Below are 22,298 nucleotides of genomic sequence, written 5' to 3'. Positions count from 1 at the left end.
ACAGAGAAGTCAGACGGCTGTTTATTACCATGTTAATAATTGTGTCTTTACCCCAAATAACATACTTTTACATATTCTTCCATTGTTGAAAAACTGTTGCTTTAATTATCTTCAACAAAACTGAAAATCATTGACAAGGCCTTTGTCTCAAAATATTTTTAATACTTTTAGTGATTCTCATATGCTACTTAAATCTACAACACCAAAAAATAAAAATAATCATCAAATATTGGATCAAATTTGCAAATGAACTTTGCGCTGCTGTGGGCGATCCCGGATCAGACGGACATCCACGTGCATCTCGAGAAGCGGATGTTTTAGAAAGTGCTGAGGCAAGTTTTTGTGCATCTATAAAATCAAAGCCGGCTTTTACCCCGGTGTACCCTATACTTCTGATATTTAAAGGTGCATTGTGTAATATTTCTGAGGATCTGTTGACAGAAATGCAATATAAGATCCATAACTATGTTTTCAGTGGTGTATAAAGACCTTGCATAATGAACTGTTATGTTTTAATTAGCTTAGAATGATCATTTATATCTCCATAACCGCGGGCGCCCCCTTCTATGGAGGTCGACATATTGTGTGGTCATGTTTCTAGCGTAGCCGACAGCGAACACACAGCGCTACAGCGAACACACAGCGCTACAGCGAACACACAGCGCAACACACAGCGCTACAGCGAACACACAGCGCTACAGCGAACACACAGCGCTACAGCGAACACACAGCACTACAGCGAACACACGGCGCTACAGCGAACACACAGCGCTACAGCGAACACACAGCGCTACAGCGAACACACAGCACTACAGCGAACACACGGCGCTACAGCGAACACACGGCGCTACAGCGAACACACAGCGCTACAGCGAACACACAGCGCTACAGCGAACACACAGCACTACAGCGAACACACAGCGCTACAGCGAACACACAGCGCTACAGCGAACACACAGCGCAACAGAGGACACACAGCGCTACAGCGAACACACAGCGCTACAGCGAACACACAGCGAACACACAGCGCTACAGCGAACACACAGCGCCACAGCGAACACACAGCGCTACAGCGAACACACAGCGCAACAGAGGACACACAGCGCCACAGCGAACACACAGCGCTACAGCGAACACACAGCGCTACAGCGAACACACAGCGCTACAGCGAACATACAGCGCTACAGCGAACACACAGCGCTACAGCGAACACACAGCGCTACAGCGAACACACAGCGCTACAGCGAACACATAGCACTACAGCGAACACACAGCGCTACAGCGAACACACAGCGCTACAGCGAACATACAGCGCTACAGCGAACACACAGCGCTACAGCGAACACACAGCGCTACAGAGAACACACAGCGCTATAGCGAAACACACAGCGCTATAGCGAACACACAGCGCTACAGTGAACACAGCGCTATTGCGAACACAGCACTACAGTGAACACACAGCGCTACAGTGAACACACAGCGCTACAGCGAACACACAGCGCTACAGTGAACACACAGCGCTACAGCGAACACACAGCGCTACAGTGAACACACAGCGCTACAGTGAACACACAGCGTTACAGCGAACACACAGCGCTACAGTGAACACACAGCTCTACAGCGAACACACAGCGCTACAGCGAACACACAGCGCTAGAGCGAACACACAGCGCTACAGCGAACACACAGCGCTACAGCGGCGAACACACAGCGCTACAGTGAACACACAGCGCTACAGTGAACACACAGCGTTACAGCGAACACACAGCGCTACAGTGAACACACAGCGCTACAGTGAACACACAGCGCTACAGCGAACACACAGCGCTATAGCGGCGAACACACAGCGCTACAGTGAACACACAGCGCTACAGTGAACAAACAGCGCTACAGCTAACACACAGCGCTACAGCGAACACACAGCTCTACAGCGAACACACAGCGCTACAGCGAACACACAGCGCTATAGCGAACACACAGCGCTACAGCAGACACACAGCGCTACAGCAAACACACAGCGCTACAGCGAACACACAACGCTACAGCGAACACACAGCGCTACAGCGGCGAACACACAGCGCTACAGTGAACACACAGCGCTACAGTGAACACAGCGCTACAGCGAACACACAGCGCTACAGTGAACACACAGCGCTACAGCGAACACACAGCGCTACAGCGAACACACAGCGCTACAGCGAACACACAGTGCTACAGCGAACACACAGCGTTACAGCGAACACACAGCGCCACAGCGAACACACAGCGCTACAGCGAACACACAGGGCTACAGCGAACACACAGCGCTACAGCGAACACACAGCGCTACAGCGAACACACAGTGCCACAGCGAACACACAGCGCTACAGCGAACACACAGCGCCACAGCGAACACACAGCGCTACAGCGAACACACAGCGCTACAGCGAACACACAGCGCCACAGTTAACACACAGCGCTTCAGCGAACACACAGCGCTACAGCGAACACACAGCGCTACAGCGAACACACAGCGCTAAAGCGAACACACAGCGCTACAGCGAACACACAGCACCACAGCGAACACACAGCGCTACAGCGAACACACAGCGCTACAGCGAACACACAGCGCTACAGCGAACACACAGCGCCACAGTGAACACACAGCGCTACAGCGAACACACAGCGCCACAGTGAACACACAGCGCTACAGCGAACACACAGCGCCACAGTGAACACACAGCGCTACAGCGAACACACAGCGCTACAGCGAACACACAGCTCTACAGCGAACACAGCGCTACAGCGAACACACAGCGCTACAGCGAACACACAGCGCCACAGTGAACACACAGCGCTACAGCGAACACACAGCGCTACAGCGAACACACAGCTCTACAGCGAACACACAGCTCTACAGCGAACACATAGTGGACACACAGTGCTACAGCGAACACACAGCGCTACAGCGAACACACAGCGGACACACAGCGCTACAGCGAACACACAGCGCTACAGCGAACACACAGCGCCACAGCGAACACACAGCGCTACAGCGAACACGCAGCGGACACACAGCGCTACTGCGAACACACAGCGCTACAGCGAACACACAGTGCTACAGCGAACACACAGCGCTACAGCGAACACACAGCGCCACAGCGAACACACAACGCTACAGCGAACACACAGCGCTACAGCGAACACACAACGCTACAGCGAACACACAGCGCTACAGCGAACACACAGCGCTACAGCGAACACACAGCGCTACAGCGAACACACAGCGCTACAGCGAACACACAGCGCAACAGCGAACACACAGCTGACACACAGCGCTACAGCGAACACACAACGCTACAGCGAACACACAGCTCTACAGCGAACACACAGCGCTACAGCGAACACACAGCTCTAAAGCGAAACACACAGCTCTACAGCGAACACACAGCGCTACAGCGAACACACAGCTCTACAGCGAACACACAGCACTACAGCGAACACACAGCTCTACAGCGAACACACAGCTCTATAGCGAAACACACAGCTCTACAGCGAACACACAGCGCTACAGCGAACACACAGCTCTAAAGCGAACACACAGCTCTAAAGCGAAACACACAGCTCTACAGCGAACACACAGCGCTACAGCGAACACACAGCTCTAAAGCGAAACACACAGCTCTACAGCGAACACACAGCGCTACAGCGAACACACAGCTCTACAGCGAACACACAGCGCTACAGCGAACACACAGCGCTACAGCGAACACACAGCTCTAAAGCGAAACACACAGCGCTACAGCGAACACACAGCGCTACAGCGAACACACAGCTCTAAAGCGAAACACACAGCGCTACAGCGAACACACAGCGCTACAGAAAACACACAGCTCTAAAGCGAACACACAGCTCTAAAGCGAAACACACAGCTCTACAGCGAACACACAGCGCTACAGCGAACACACAGCGCTACAGCGAACACACAGCGCTACAGCGAACACACAGCTCTAAAGCGAAACACACAGCTCTACAGCGAACACACAGCGCTACAGCGAACACACAGCGCTACAGCGAACACACAGCTCTACAGCGAACACACAGCGCTACAGCGAACACACAGCGCTACAGCGAACACACAGCGCTACAGCGAACACACAGCGCTACAGCGAACACACAGCGCTACAGCGAACACACAGCGCTACAGCGAACACACAGCGTTACAGTGAACACACAGCGCTACAGCGAACACACAGCGTTACAGTGAACACACAGCGCTACAGCGAACACACAGCGCTACAGCGAACACACAGCGCTACAGCGAACACACAGCTCTACAGCGAACACAGCGCTACAGCGAACAGACAACGCTACAGCGAACACACAACGCTACAGCGAACACACAGCGCTACAGCGAACACACAGCACTACAGCGAACACACAGCGCTACACCGAACACACAGCTGTACAGCGAACACACAGCGCTACAGCGAACACACAGCGCTACAGCGAACACACAGCGCTACAGCGAACACACGGCGCTACAGCGAACACACACCGCTACAGCGAACACTCAGCGCCACAGCGAACACACAGCGCTACAGCGAACACACAGGGCTACAGCGAACACACAGCGCTACAGCGAACACACAGCGCTACAGTGAACACACAGCGCTACAGCGAACACACAGCTCTACAGCGAACACACAGCGCTACACCGAACACACAGCTCTACAGCGAACACACAGCGCTACAGCGAACACACAGCTCTACAGCGAACACACAGCGCTACAGCGAACACACAGGGCTACAGCGAACACACAGCGCTACAGCGAACACACAGGGCTACAGCGAACACACAGGGCTACAGCGAACACACAGCGCTACAGCGAACACACAGCGCTACAGCGAACACTCAGGGCTACAGCGAACACACAGCGCTACAGAGCGCGTTTCCTCACTACCTTGAAAAATAAGTTTTCAGTGACTTACTTAATGAACCTCGTCGTCTCAGATGACAACATCACTTCCTGTCGGCCACCGTAACTTTTGTTGGTACAATTCGTAACCTCACCACTAGATGCCGCTAAAAATCACAAACTGCACCTTTAAAGCACGCTACTTCTTTTTAACAATGTTACTAAACTAAGCTACACATCCACTACATGTTTTTAATACTGCACACATTAGAAACTCGCATCAAGGGAATCATTCAGGACATTTTGAACTTGCTTGTAAAAAGATAAACTTTGGTGAGGAAAGCATTAAAGTGACATTCTTTATTAAAACTCAGTGATTTCTATTTGAGCATGACGTATCCGAGGCCTGACAACTGAGAGATGTGGTGTGTGTGTGGCGTTTCGGTCATCACACACATCAAGAGGTGTTGTGTTCAGTCAATCTGATCTGAAAAACCTCCTCTCCTTCACGGTTGTTCTCAATCCTCATCTCCATGGGGTCACGACTGGCTTTTAATCGATCCGTTCCACCAGGTTTCTGTCTCTCGGCTGCCCGGGAAGAGAAGCTCACGAGTGGGAATGGAAATTGCGGCTAGGAGATCTTGGTGTGGAACAGGCTGGGGATTTGTAGGATTTGTAGGATTTGTAGCGGTGTAGGAGGGATATTAGGGGTAAGTCGGCCCCATATGTTGAATAAATCATTCACTGATGTTTAATTAAAGTCCTGAGAGACAAATTAGCCTGACTTAGTTTAATAAAGTTTTGATGAATACCTGTGTTGGAGAAATTCACACCTCATGAAGTGTTCGATTTTAATATAAATCACTGTGATGATGATGTGGCAGATTTATCAAGATGAAGTACTTTATGGTCACATCACAAGAATGTGTCTTTGAGAACTGCAAATCTCCAAGAAAGTAAACAGAGAAAGATCTGGAGAAAAACATCTCGTCATGTCTGTCCAAACAGTTTATACGCAACAAACAAAGATAAAAACTAGACGGAAATAGCAAAGATTGAAAGACAGCAAAGGTCTAAAGTGTTATTTCAATATCATTGAGATGCTATTATATTTTTAGTTAAAGTCCCGCTGTAGTCAATTATTTTATCCCTTAAAACTCATCTTTGATCACCAAAATGACATATTTAAAAAAATTTCCTTGAAAAGAATGTCGTCAAGCCTTAAAATATCTTGAATGTAACTCGACACCCTTGCCTCATTTAGTATGCGCGGTTCTATGAATATGCAAATGAGCCCCGCCTCCACTCACTCACTCAGAGATCCACTCGTTGATGATCACACGTTGATCTGATTGGTTACAAGGTAGTTTGTGACGTCAGAAACACCAGCGATTTCAAACCGTGTTTTTGAGACTGTCTTTGGTTCACTGCAGTTTTAAGGAGAAAATACTCAGCAATGCTGTCGACTTATGAATTTACGCATGGTTTGTCTTAAAGCATATTACAAACACCACATAGACATATAAAAAACATTAACAGCTGGATGTACATTAACAGCTGGATGTTCACCACAGGGGGACTTTAACTAATCCTAGTTTAAATTTCAGCGTAACCATTGTCATTATACTCAGCATGAGTCTTGATTTGAGATTTCATCAAAATATATATTTTTTTAAAAGTACAACATTTCTAAATATATATATTCACCTACGACTACAGAACGAGGTTTGAATGGAGCGATTCAAGCTGAATTAATTTGACGTCCTAATGTGAACGTACAGCACTGGCTTGAAAGAGTTGTAAGAACAGATGAAGAAATAAAGGCTTTCTTTATACAGAAGTTCAGATGCCATTCAATACTTCCAATATTCTGTCTTCATGTACTCCTTGAGTGAAATCAAACGCAGGCCGTCCTGATGGGATTGCAGTCAAAATCCATTAGTAATTTCCTTCTGAGGTGCGATTCTGGTGATCTGGGAATCGAATTCCAGTTCCACAACAAATGAGATAAAAACAGGAAGAAAACAGACAGAGAAAGTGAAAATCTGAGAGAGCTGAGCTTTATTTGTATTCATCTCTTTCACGGCCATCCTTATATGTTATATATAGATTTTAACAAGATTTTGTTAAATCAAAAATGTATAATTTTGTTTTGTTTAATCGAAATATAATTTTAACAAGATTAATGTAGCTACAGTGAACAAATGTTATATGTTAATGAATTAAAAGTTAGATTAGAACTTTAATTTATATTCTATTTATTTTAATTAACTGTAAAATACTAATGTTTTTGAATTACCATATAACTTACAATGAAATTCTATATTATAACATATGTTATATATATAACATATGTTTACTAGGATATTGTTATGCATTTGTTTTTGTAAGTTAAAAAAGTAATGTATGAGGTGAAAACCCCAAAGGATGTAATTATACAACTGAATACTTAACTCTATAGTAAATGAGTATATATTTCCTATTGGTTTTGATGTATGTTATACATTTTATGTTGTTAAATTTGTACAGCTTTATTTTAATGTCATGATGGTGTTTTGTCTTTCTGTACATGTAAAAAGCCAATTTTGATAAACGTTGAGTCATGATTTAAGTCAGACTTTTATTTTACCACCTGTATTATAATGGTGATTATGTGCAAAGCAGATTTTAGTATCTGATACACATTGTAACCATTTTTTTACAGTAAATTTCTGTCTTTTTCTCTCTCTCTTCCTGTTTTTTTTAATTTTTTAAAGAGGCCATATTAAGGCCTTTTTCAAACTCTTGATGTTGTGTTTGATCTCTACTAAAACAGGTTTTCCTGCTTGAATGTTGATTATTTTCCTCATATTCTCCATTGTTGCGGCTCCTCTCTTCCCAGTCTGTCAGTAACGCTCTGTTTACTTCCTGTCTCTATGAAGCCCCTCCTCCTGAAAAGCACACTGTGCTCTGATTGGTCGGCTGGAGCAGTGTGTTGTGATTGGTCGAGCGCTTCGAGTGTGTTTGGGAAATGTCCCGCCCCTTACCATAACCACCAGTTTAACACACTACTAACTAACTCAACCAGGCCCCGCCCCTTTATTCTGCGTATGAATTATTATAATGAGGAATATTGTGACGTGTTCGTTCCCGGAAGAAACTCAAGATACAATGGAGGCGTTTCAGAAACACTGACACATTTGCTCATACATACCATAATAGGTCGTCTTTAACAATGATTTTATATGAAGTTTTACATTACACCAGAGACACATGGGAACACACGTGCACTCGTTCCAGAGAGAGATCAAATGCGAGTCAATCCCTAATTGGACGCACAGAGCCGGTGTCTTCAAAGGGAACTACTTTTGTTTTGATCCCTCAAATTGAATTGGACTGAGCTCCTGGCATGTCTTCTGCACATCACATGATGATTCTCCCTCCCTCGACACCATCATCTGTCCGGTCGTTCCTCTCCATCTCTCACACTCGCTTTATCGCACGGATATGGCAGTTGTGGGGAGAATCCATTATGCTGGGATCTCCAAATCCTCAACGGCCCAGAGTCAAGATTAAAGAGCGACTGCCCACACACATTTATCCTCGTCATCCCGTGAAGCTTCACTTTTAAATCATCACGCAGGCCAATAAGAGTTTCCTTTTGGTGTATTCCAGTGGGTTGATGAATATCTCTTCTTTTCAGTTGTTGCTGCCAGACTAAACGCCAGCGCTCTGCCAGTTAATTCCTCCGAGGGTCTTTCCATGATTCTGTCCCTTCCATCAAAGCCTTTGTTCAGTTATCACAGTTTCACAATGCAAAGAAGGTTATTTAATGTCACTGTAAATTAAGAAGTAAGAACAATGACAGAGCATGTATCATACAAAAGCCGTGGCATTTAGAGGTTTGTTTGAAATGGCCACGCGACCGCAGCTTCACACTTCTCTGAGCTAATTAACCGTAGTTGACAAACAAGCTCGTCTGAACGACCCCCACCCTCACATATGAAGCGTTGGAAGGTAAAACACACAGTTTGGATGCTTAATTATGAGCAGATTTAAAAATCACTAAATCAGGTCCCTGTACTATGTACAATTTATGACTGTTTTTGTCAATTAGACCGTTTTTGTTGTGTTTAGTATACATTTGCCTGTTTAGGTTTGTGGAAAATAATATGTTGTATGAGCATAAAATTCAGCGCTGATTACATTCAAATCATATATTTTTTTGATCTTGTTGTTCAAAAGATTTTTTAATGCTGTTGAAAAAGTCTCTTCTGCTCACCGAGGCTGCATTTATTAGATATTAGTTGTTGTTGTTTTTTATGTGAATATATAGTAAAGTGTAATTTATTCCTGTGATCAAAGTGTCCCATGATCCTTCAGAAATCAGTATAATATGATGGTTTGATGCACAAGAAACATTTATGATTATTATCAGTGTTGAAAACAGTTGTGCTGCTTCAGATTTCTGAGGAAACTGTCAAGCGTTTTATTTTTCAGGATTCTTTGATGAATTGAAAGTTCAATAGAACAGCATTTATTGGAAATAATAGAAAAATCATAAAAGTCTTTCCTGTAACTTTTGATCAATTCAATGCATCCTTAATGAATGAAGAAATATTCACCACAAATCTTTGAACATTAGTGTGATTGGATAGTTATATATTTGTATTCACTGCACGTAAGGCCAGTGAGAGTGTGTGGTTGTGGGAACCGTAAAGAAGGAAACCAGTGATCATACTCTCTCTAACAGGGCTGGAAACCCAACTCAATCTCAATGCAACTCTACAGTGTAAAGCTCAGCTGAAATTAGAGCGGCGTCTCAAACTCAGAGTCTATTAGCAGCGTTTTCAGCGCTAATGCCCAATGGGACTGAGAAACTCAACGCAACTACTGCTAATGAAAAATTGTGGTTGAAGCTACACATAAGTGGCCCATTACTACTGCCTTAACTTTAAATCCCCTAGTGGTGTGTGCATTATATTCATGAGATTTCTATAACAGTGTAGCCATGCACAGCAAAACACTTTTTATTTGAAAGTTTGGTAGCTTGTCAACACATTTATGACTTCTGAGATTTGAACGCAATTATACAAGCATTAAATAGTCTAAGCTATTCATTAAAATCCACTAAGTGTTATGCTACTGCTATAAATGAACTCTGTCTAATAACTGCCACTCAATTCTTCCAACTTCACCATATTTGTGAAATATCTGTGTCATTATTGACACTCAATAAGAAGCTCAGAGAGTGAATGTTATGCTAGAGAAGACTCTTTTCTTTTTCCTGACCATTTGTACACTCTAAAAAATGGGTTGTTTCAACCCATCTTTGGGTCAAATATGGACAACGTTGGGTTACATTTTTAACCCAACATTTGGGTTTGTCCATAGTTGACCCAAGATTGGGTTGAAACAACCCAGCAGCAGTTTCTCTGTCCACTCTCCAGTCTCGAGGGTACAGGTCAAAACTCATGGAAAAAGGACACGGCTGGTTCAAACTCAGTATCATCCACAGATGGAGAGCTTCATGCATTGATTATGAATGTGTGTGTCCTAACAATAGCCGGCGCTGATGGATCCAGCGATCGCTTCATTGACCTTCAGGGCGTATTGTCTTTAAAGTCTTCGACTGAGGACTGGGTGTAATTGGGCCAAAGAAAGAGGCGGACTGGATGATATGGATTTTGCATTAGTTTGTACTTGTAGGGAGTGTGCTGTCGAGACCGGCCAGTCATTTCCAAAGGGGAAAATTAGACATTTGTGTGAAACCTTAAGTGATACAAGGCCTTGTTCTGAGGCAGTATCAGCGGTAGCTGTCAATTAAGCTTTAAATGAAGGAAAATGCCTTCAGTCATGCCACTAGCAGCGCCGGTCTGGGTTTAAGGAGAAACTGGCTGATGCGTCCAGTGGATTTCTTGGATCAATGTGGACACTAGAACCTAGTGTGCTTTTCTCGCTGCCTACACTCGCAGTGATCCGTGCCAGGGTTATTATCCTTCACTGAAACTAAAACCAAAACCGGAAATAGCATTAAAAATAAAATAAACATTAAAAGATTAGTTCACTTCAGAATGTAACTTTCCTGATCATTTACTCACCACCTCCACATCATCCAAGATGTCGAAAAGAAATGAAGTTTTTTGTGGTAAAACATTCCAGGATTGTTCTCAATATAGCGACTTCAAGTGAGCTTTCAACGTGATTACGTAATGTGTGTCGCATCACAGCTCGTGCAAGACCAGCATTCGTGGTTAAAAGTATATAAATGTTTATTTAGTTATAAATGTGCGCTGGTTTGTCTAAATCAGACTCTTATTCCTCGGCTGGATCGTGTCGAGACTTTGAAGCTGCACTGAAACTCACATTCTGACCTTCGACCCGTTGGACTCCATTGAAGTCACTATATGGAGAAAATCCTGGAGTGTTTTCCTCAAAAACCTTCATTTCTTTTCCACTGAAGAAAGAAAGACATGAACATCTTCACTCAAAAAAATGATATGTTGGCTTTATTTTTTTTTAAAACAGGTTACACATAACTGGGTTACGTTAAACAAACATAATTTGTTCATGTAACTTGCTGGACATCATGGAATTAAGTAATTTTAAACGACCCAATTAAAGTAGTCTCAAAGTGAATTTTTAAAGGCTTCCTGACATGATTCAGGTATTTTTTATATTCATTCATCCATTAATATTTCATTTATTTTAGTGACACATATTTAAATTGATAGACTATAGCTAACTATTTGCTACCAGTAACACATATTAGCATTTTAAATGCTAAGATTTACATGTTCCTTCAAAATAATTAAATCAGTCCACAGACAAACAAAATTCTCCACTCTTCTCCACAATGGTGACCCACTGTAATTTAAATGGTTCTAATAATTCCAATGTAATTGAACATTAAACACAATTAAACACTATCAATTCTTCCCCTTTTCTCATTTTCTCAAAAAAACATAAAATAACACTTAATTTTAACATTTATTCTCTCTTAAATCATCCATATGCAAAGCATGCTGGGAACTAACAAGCACTGCCCAGTTTCAGTTAATGCAACACAAATCAATCGTGTAATCCAACACAAACGGATTAAGTAAACTTAAATTTTACATATATTTAAGCAGATTGAACACACTCAAATTAAGTTGTTGTCGCACTATATACCGCCACCCTCTGGATGCAGGAATTTTTTACTGAACATTTGGTTTGTGTTTAGACAACGCGTTAGGATTTTGTACTGTTAAATTGAGACATAATTACGTCAAAAAACACAATTATTATAAGTAAACTAAATATAAATATATTATGTAAAGTGCTAGGGGTAAAGTGGTTATTATATATATATTATGTAAAGTGGTAGGGATGAGTAAATTATCAGGAAATTTTAAATTCTGAAGTGAACTATTCTTTTAACATATTTTATTCTAGCTAGTTTGTTGACCACTTTCACAAAACTATCATGGCCCCCAGAATATTTTGCTGTATGATTATCTGAAGACACATTATATTCAAAAGAAAGAACAGAGCCTGACAAAACAAAAACATATTATTCTTGCTTCATGCATTCTTTGATTACCAACTCATAAATGTGAGGAAGTTTCATTAAAAAAAGCAACATTTTGAGCAAAAACTGAGAAAATTATGTTTTTGTGAAAAACTCGGTCCGGATCATATTCAGAACGACGATCAAACACAGATCGAGTCGATCGAGTTCATCAACATCTCAAAGCTTCTCAGTCCTGTAGCTCGTCCGGGTCGACATTTGATTCAGTAACATTAGACAGATTTGATTTATATGCTGTTTAATGTTGATGATCGCATTATTTTACAGCAATGCATCTATCGCTTGTTTCTGCTTCTTCTTCGCCTGTGTTTCGATCTAGAGTATGTTCAGCATCATTACTCCAGTCTTCAGTGTCACATCACCCTTCAGAAATCACTATAATATGATGATTTGATGATCAAGAGACATTTATGATTATTATCAATGTTGATTATTATCCGTGATGCATTTTATTTTTCTTATTTTTTTGATAAATAAAATGTTCAAAAGAACACCATTTATTTGAAATAGAAACATTATAAATATCTTAACAGTCAATGTAACGCATCCTGACTGAATAAAACTATTAATTTATTTGGAAAACCTTTAGTGTATGAATGTGGCATAGCCTCTGAACATTAGTATGCAATAATACTTCTCACATTCCCTTTGAACTGTTATATATCTAGATTACATCTGGCAAGTGTCTTCGATCTGAGCTAAAGCACAGGAATCCAGGCGATCTGCATATGATATATAACGCAAACTTCTGCTGAATAATACGGGCCTGTGAGTCATGCAGAAGAAGCACTAACCGCCATCTTTGTGTCTCACAGCAACAAACCTGCATATCATGATAATGCTGATGGATCTATACTCATACAGAGCTCTTATTCTCCTCTGAGAGGCCAATGGAAATGTGTCCATTAAAAAATAAGGCCAAGAAAGATCAAGAAAAGCAAAGCAACACATGCTATTTTAAGTAGTGCATTAGTCCTAACAGGATCCAATCAAACCATTCAATGTTTAGTTCAATATAGCAGAGAATCTTTTGTCTTTATACGCAGAGCTGACATGAAAGACACATTATTTCACACAGTTTTGATTATTAATACCATAATTTATTTGATAACAGGTAACACACACACATGATGCGCACACACACACACACACACACACACACACACACACACACACACACACACACACACACACACACACACACACACACACACACACACACACACACACACAACACACACACACACACACACACACACACACACACACACACACACACACACACACACACACACACACACAGAGGTGGGCACAAATACATCAAAAACTATTTTGTTACAAAATACAAATACTGGCTCATAAAAATGTAACAAAATAAAATACAAAATACTGATGTGAAAAATGTATTTAAATAAAATACAAGTAATTAGTATTTTGAAAATACAAAAATACTCCCACAATAATCTTAAGTCTTTTGTTTTATTACTGAAAGGTCAATAACACAAATAGTAGCAATAACACAAATACGAGAAATGTGTAATTTAAAAATGGCGAAGAAGCAAAATAAAAAAGTATGGGCATTTCACTAAATCTCTACAGGGCCTGAAATAGCTCCCTCTGACGTAAATGTCATGTATAGCTAAGTTCACATCAGTGGTGTGGTAGGCTGCCTTTAATAGCAAAGCGTGTTTGATGTAAGCTACGTAGCCATATTATCACCGTTACTCTACTCGTGCCTTAAAGGACAAGTTCGGTATTTTACACTTAAAGCTCTGTTTTAAGATCGTTTCTGATGAAATCGAACGGTTAAGATTGAAATTTGGACACATGCTGCTGTCCCGAGAATTTTCGGTTTCTGTGCCTACGAATACCGCGACTGCATAACTACAGAAATAATACACACAACCCCATTCCCGTTTCCGTCAGCAGAGTAATACCGTACCTCACAGAACATCCAATACAAGTCAGTGGAGTTGGACAAAAACTACGATAAAACCTGTTGAAAAGCATCTTTTGCAGCGATTTTTGTGTAAAAATAACAGACCGAGAATTTTCGTCACAAAATCAAAATTTCATTTTAATCATAATATATATGATGAATCATATTAATCATAATATGTGTGGGTTTGTTTTACACACGAGACTCTAACTGCCCTGACCCCGTGTGCCTTTTCAATAGTAGAATCGCGCTGCGTGCGCAATTACTGAAAAACAATAGGATTGATGATTATTTTATACAAAATCAATATCAATATTTCTCATGTAATACGTTTAAAAACGTGTAAAAACTGCAGATGGTGAACGTTATATTGTGAACGCTTTACTTGCTTAGCATGGAGATTTCAGTGGCGTTACGACAGACGCGCTGTTTCATAATAGGTAGGGCCTATGATGTCCTTTTATGAATGACAACACAGTGCATTGATTTCATAAGGCACAATTATTTTCTCTATAATGCCGTTCAGTGTGCAATATGTGTGTGTGTAGACTGTATATTTGTCACAAAACACTTTACCTTAATGCCGTTTTTAAGAGTTCAAAACTCATTCACTTCTTGGATTGAGCCCGGTCTACAGGGTGTCACGTGATGTTCGTGCATCTAACCTGGACATTGCCATTGCCAACATCAGACCGAAAATATGGAGAAATCATTTACTATGGTGATTTTTATTAAGTATTTAAGTATTTGAAATACTCCAAATACACTCCCTCAAAATATTTTGTTACAAAATACATTTTAATTTTTCCACACCCACAAAATACAAATTACAAAATACACTAAAGTAATTAAATACGTATTTAAAATACATTTGATTGAAATACTGCCCATGTCTGCACACACACACACACACACACACACACACACACACACACACACACACACACACACACACACACACAGTCGAGGTAATAAACTCTATATCATGCATTCTCTAAATCAATTGTTTTAGACTTGACATGCTTTTCTATTGAATAAACTCTCCTGAATGTGTGAAGAACAGCCATAATTGCATGATTGGATGTATTGCATGACTAGTCATCATCGCACAAAAGAGCAGTGATGATAAAAACATGTTGTTTGATGAATCACATTTGACAGTCTCTAATTTCCCAGCGTTCACATTCAGTGTAAAGGTATGAAGCGTTTATCTAAAAATGTCAGCGATGTCAGTCAACCCAAAGTCTTGATCTCCTCCTGAATATGTGGATTAATAAACTCCCCAAAGTCGCAGCACTGCCGTATATAAAGTTCACAAAAGAACACGACTGCCTGAAATAAATCCAGGGAATTCACATGAGGAATGAACTTCGAGCCCAGAAGCTCCCGTAAGTATGCAAATAAAGTAGATCTTTGCATTCGAAATTGCATTATCATTTGCATTTTATGTGGGCCGTGGCTCTGTTGATAAACGACTTCTTGCCTTGCTTCGGGACATCAGAAATGAGCATCCTAACGCTAACAGCAACCATTTATCCAATTTGAGATTTTGACGACACCAATCGTTCGGGGAAGATTACAGTAAAGTGCTGTGGCCTGAGCAGAGACGAGTCCTTATGCATCATTACAGAGAACGTGTGCTATTCCTCATTCAAGACCATTACACTTCTTTTCAACTGCTAACACACAACATCCTTACATCACACATTTTCTGACACTCAAACAACAGAACCACACACCTAATCTGCAAAACCATACACTAATTATCGGCCTTCCACTTAGTTTTCAATTTCATAAAAAACTTTTTGCAAACCACAACACACAATTCTCTGAGTAACACAAACGTCTAACAGGAAGTCTCTGATTTCTTTTTTCAAACACAACCTATCAAAACACCACAGTAATTCATCAGAGCCTCACACACACTCCTCACACACACTCACACACACTCCTCACACACACTCACACACAGTCCTCACACACACTCCTCACACACACTCCTCACACACACTCCTCACACACACTCCTCATACACACTCCTCACACACAGTCCTCACACACACTCACACACACTCCTCTTACACACTCCTCACACACAGTCCTCACACACACTCCTCACACACAGTCCTCACACACACTCCTCACACACACTCCCCACACACACTCACATACACACTCCTCACACACTCCTCACACACTCCTCACACACACTCCTTACACACAGTCCTCACACACACTCACATACACACTCCTCACACACAGTCCTCACACACACTCCTTACACACAGTCCTCACACACACTCACATACACACTCCTCACACACAGTCCTCACACACACTCCTCACACACACTCCTCACACACACTCACACACACCCACATACACACTCCTCACACACACTCCTTACACACAGTCCTCACACACACTCACATACACACTCCTCACACACAGTCCTCACACACACTCCTTACACACAGTCCTCACACACACTCACATACACACTCCTCACACACAGTCCTCACACACACTCCTCACACACTCCTCACACACACACTCCTCACACACACACTCCTCACACACACTCCTCACACACAGTCCTCACACACAGTCCTCACACACACTCCTCACACACACTCCTCACACACACTCACACACACACCCACATACACACTCCTCACACACACTCCTTACACACAGTCCTCACACACACCCACATACACACTCCTCACACACACTCCTTACACACAGTCCTCACACACACTCACATACACACTCCTCACACACACTCCTTACACACAGTCCTCACACACACTCACATACACACTCCTCACACACAGTCCTCACACACACTCCTTACACACAGTCCTCACACACACTCACATACACACTCCTCACACACAGTCCTCTCACACACTCCTCACACACTCCTCACACACACTCACACACACCCACATACACACTCCTCACACACAGTCCTCACACACACTCCTCACACACACTCCTCACACACACTCACATACACACTCACACACACTCCTCACACACTCCTCACACACACTCACACACACCCACATACACACTCCTCACACACAGTCCTCACACACACTCCTCACACACAGTCCTCACACACACTCCTCACACACACTCCTCACACACACTTACATACACACTCACACACACTCCTCACACACACTCACATACACACTCCTCACACACAGTCCTCACACACACTCCTCACACACACTTACATACACACTCACACACACTCCTCACACACTCCTCACACACACTCCTCACACACTCCTCACACACACTCACATACACACTCCTCACACACAGTCCTCACACACACTCCTCACACACTCCACACACACACTCCTCACACAGTCCTCACACACACACACACACACACACACTCCTCACACACACTCACACACACTCCACACACACACTCCTCACACACACTCACACACACTCACATACACACTCACACACACTCCTCACACACACTCCTCACACACACTCCTCACACACACTCCTCACACACACTCCTCACACACACTCCTCACACACAGTCCTCACACACAGTCCTCACACACACTCCTCACACACACTCCTCACACACACTCCTCACACACACTCCTCACACACACTCCTCACACACACTCCTCACACACACTCCTCACACACAGTCCTCACACACAGTCCTCACACACACTCCTCACACACACTCCTCACACACACTCCTCACACACACTCCTCACACACACTCCTCACACACACTCCTCACACACACTCCTCACACACACTCCTCACACAGTCCTCACACACTCCTCACACACACTCCTCACACAGTCCTCACACACTCCTCACACACACTCCTCACACACACTCCTCACATATGCAAACACTCATTGCTTTACTGAACGCCAGCCAATCATGGCTTTAGAATATGCCTATAAACAGGTCAAAGGTCGAGTTATGGGTTTTTCAGACTGTGTAATACTGTATTCACAACCACAAATGCTTACAGTAAAAGAAAAAAAAAGGTTGGTTTCAATGTTGATTTTGTGTTTACCGTGAGTTTTTCAACATCTCTCAGTCAATTACTTTCAATCTTGTACAGAAATGAAACTATGAGCTCATGAATGAAGAGCTTTAGGTTTTGAATAACTGCGTGTATATTATATACCCAAAAACATAGGATTATGGTGAAGGTGTTTGAAACATAAGACAAATGTTTGCTTTTGAGATGTTTGTGATATTTTGATTGCAGTGCTATATTTTGCATTTTGTGTGTGTAATTCTTGGATTTGTGTGTAAAGTTTTGAAAATGTGTGTTAGCAGCTGAAAAAACTGTATTGCACCGTGATCTTGAAAGCTCTCTAGTGATGGCCATTACACTGTATACAGTCAAACCAAAAATGATCCAGACACCAGATATCAATTTTTATAGTTTTTACTAGGACACTATAGTTCATTTATGTAAGTGAGGATAGAAAATAAAGTAAACTATGACATATTATACCCAAATATTATTCATACAGCGACTACCAGTAACATTTATACAGATGTGGGAGCAAAAATGATTGGGACACTTCGAGCTGATCATGTTTTGCTGAAGTGTTTTTTCTTTAATAACTAATGCACCTTTTTACACCACAGACTGAACAACATGAAGCATTGCTTGGTAACTGGTTGAGCTAAACTGGTATTATCTAATTGTGTAGTTAAATTTAACAGCTGACAGATATTCAACAAAATTCATGTGTGAGAGTCTAACAGAAGGACGGACAAAACCAGTCAAATATCAACTGAGTTCATAACTCTGAGTTACTTTATTACCATTTTCTTTAGCGAATAAACTGATAATGTGAGAAAAGTGAAGGTGTCTGAATAAATGTTGCTTTGACTGTATATATCGATGCCAGCAGATTCAGGTTATGGATCATATCCATTATATATTATACAGTGACACAACAACAGCACTCGTCTCTCGTCGCGTCTCATTCCCATCAGAAACTTCAGAAACCACTGACCGATGTCACGTCTTTCTCTCGGCTGGCGTCTCCTCTGCATGTCATTTCACACACACTTATCCAAGAAGAACGAGATTCAATCATCCACAGTACGAACCGAGAGATCCCACGGATCGAAGCCTCCACAACATGTGCATGATGAGACGCAGCGCTTTAGTAATAGCACTATTATATCTGAGCAGGAACACAAAAGGGATGTTTTTCCTCCTGTGTGAACAAAAGGCGTTTATCAAACGAGAACATAAAAAAATAGTTTTAATGTCAGTGAACTGCCAAATGCTGTCGCTGAATGTTGAACTGCATCTGAAACAACGGACTGTGTTTCAGCCTGAAGACATCTCTCAACCTGCCAGAAAACAGCATATAAACACGCAAGCCGTGACTCACATCATCTGTTGACGCTCGCAAACATTTTGTCGTTAAACATGTCGTCACACACACGTCGAATGCAAACAAAGGCCACACACACACACACACACACTTGATGACATTCAGCCAGTGGCGTCTCTAATGCACACACTCAGACCCTTGATGTCATTCACTTCTGTGTTTTGTCCTTCATAAGACCAGCGATCTCCAAATGAGTGTCACAGTGATTTATCTGCGGATCTCGAAGCCTGAGGAGTCTTGAACTCACTGTGAATCATGAAGCGTGAATCAGGTCCTGCTCGCAACACAACATCCCTGAGCCAAACAGCTGATTAGTCTGACATGTATTGTGTGCTGTGCAAGTGTGTGTTTTGACGTGGAGGGTTAGGGGTTATAATTACGTGGCATGAGTGGAAAAACAGGAATACTGCAAGATCTGCCTTTCAAAAGGAGCACAAGTGAAGCTTATCGCAGCGGAAGAGAAATCCAGCATTACAAACTCAACGTTTCAGCGACACATAAGAAAACACTTCATCCAATCAATTAAAAGTGCAACGGAGTGGATGGATAAAAGCGATGCATCAAAACGGGATAAATTCATGCAACGTGCCGAGGATACTTATATTTCTCCTGGAGGCTGGAATGACGTTATGAAATATTAACCCTTCGTAAAACCCTTGCATAAAATCTTCTCACCTCCGTGTCGTCCTCGTCCTCCTCGCTCGTGATCGGTTCCTCTGGAGCACGAATAAACCACCACTGGATCTCTAAGTAAACCGAGGACATCCCACTCTGAAAGGCACATGCCATCTCGATGTTCTGCCCTTCCCTTACTGTGATGTTAGAAGGGAAATCAGTAAATTTTCCTGCAAGAGAGATGTAGCAAGTTAACCTGAGATTAAAGAAAGACAGTCTACCTGAACTCTTATATTTTTATATAATATTTTATTGAAATTATTATTTAATAAAATTAAAGATTTTTTCTCTTCTGATTTCATTAGAAATCACAAAGTGAAAATACAACACTTATATTAAAATAATCAATAAAATAATAATAAAATATGCAAATTAAAATGTCTATTTGTTTAATTTATTATTATTTTTGTCTGATTATATATATATATAACAAAAATAATGATCAATAAAATAGAAATAAACTATTTTGTAAATGTCTAATTGATATTTATTTTTAAACAACACTTTTATTTTACAATGTATTATATTATATATATATATATATATATATATATATATATATATATATATATATATATATATATATATATAATAGAAGTTTTTTTTTCACACACACACACACACACACACACACACACACACACACACACACACACACACACGCGCACTATAATATATATTTAATATATTATGTTTCAACATTTCCTCTTTTTTTGCAACTAGTCAAATCTTCTGGTTGGGTGAAATTTAATGAATACTTCCAGATTATAATATCGTCGGGTTCGTACAGCAGGTTTGTTGCACGGCATTAAATGAAGGACTCCAGCTCCTCTCACGGGTTTACCGGGAGCTGTTCGGTGCTGAACGGGTTTACCGGGAGCTAGAGCTGTTCGGTGCTGAAGGGTTTACCGGGAGCTGGAGCTGTTCGGTGCTGAAGGGTTTACCGGGAGCTAGAGCTGTTCGGTGCTGAACGGGTTTACCGGGAGCTGGAGCTGTTCGGTGTTGGACAGCCGCAGTCCGTTTACCGGATCATCACCACTTGACATGCAAGTCGCGCGTGCGGTTCCTTCAGAATTACCCTTTACTACCTTTAACGCTGGACAAGAGCTCAGGGTTCATGTGAAGAAGATCCGAGATCACGAGTTCCCACAAATCAACAGTTGATATTTCTATCACTCCTCACGGACATCAGGATCGCGTAGTCACAACTTTTGCCAATTATTATTTAAACATTACCACACAAATACATGCAGCAATCATTTTAACTGTAAAATCGACAATGAGAGCATATTTTCAGTTGCTGCTGATAAAAATAAAATTTTAAAGTTAATAACGGTGTATAATTTTGATTAAAAAAGTGTCTATTTTCAGCCATAAAATGTTCTTACCATCAAGAGAAAATCCAACTTGAATGGACAAACAGGAAAAGAGCACAAATCCAATACTGTCATGTAAGGTCCCCATCATTGAGAAGACAGCTGGGAAAGAAATGTCCTCCAGAAATGTTGAGCTCGTTAAGCAGAAACCGAGAGAATACGCCGAGCGGGAAACATGCCGCAACTCTCGCTCAGTAACTCTCCTACTGTCTGTGCTAGGTGTTGATGGAGTAATGATGCTCTCTCTCTCTCTCTCTCTCTCTCTCTCTCTCTCTCTCTCTCTCTCTCTCTCTCTGTCTCTGCGGCTCTCACTCACGCGCTCCCCGTTGCTCGCGCGCACAGAGGCGGGAGACTGAGACCAGCATTTGGAGAAATATAACAAACGAGATCACTCTCAGCGACTGTCAAGAAGAAGAAAAATAATGTTAT

General features: G+C 42.0%; 1 protein-coding gene across 1 annotated transcript in view; it reads right to left on the bottom strand.

The window, feature by feature from the left end:
• The window catches only part of vstm2a (V-set and transmembrane domain containing 2A), a 55,254-nt gene extending 33,186 nt beyond the window's left edge, over positions 1-22,068 (bottom strand). Inside the window, exons 1-2 of the mRNA XM_077224968.1 lie at positions 21,882-22,068; positions 20,494-20,663 (exon numbers count right to left, since the gene is read on the bottom strand). Of these exons, the coding sequence (XP_077081083.1) occupies positions 20,494-20,663; positions 21,882-21,960 (249 nt within the window). The 5' untranslated portion in view covers positions 21,961-22,068. The remainder of the gene's footprint in view (positions 1-20,493; positions 20,664-21,881) is intronic.
• Between the last annotated feature and the right edge of the window lie 230 nt (positions 22,069-22,298).

Source organism: Siphateles boraxobius, unplaced genomic scaffold (genome assembly GCF_051911475.1).
Source record: "Siphateles boraxobius isolate OS27281-9 unplaced genomic scaffold, OSU_SipBor_1 97, whole genome shotgun sequence".
NCBI classification, from domain to species: Eukaryota; Metazoa; Chordata; class Actinopteri; order Cypriniformes; family Leuciscidae; genus Siphateles; species Siphateles boraxobius.
This window is presented reverse-complemented; position numbering and strand designations above follow the sequence as displayed.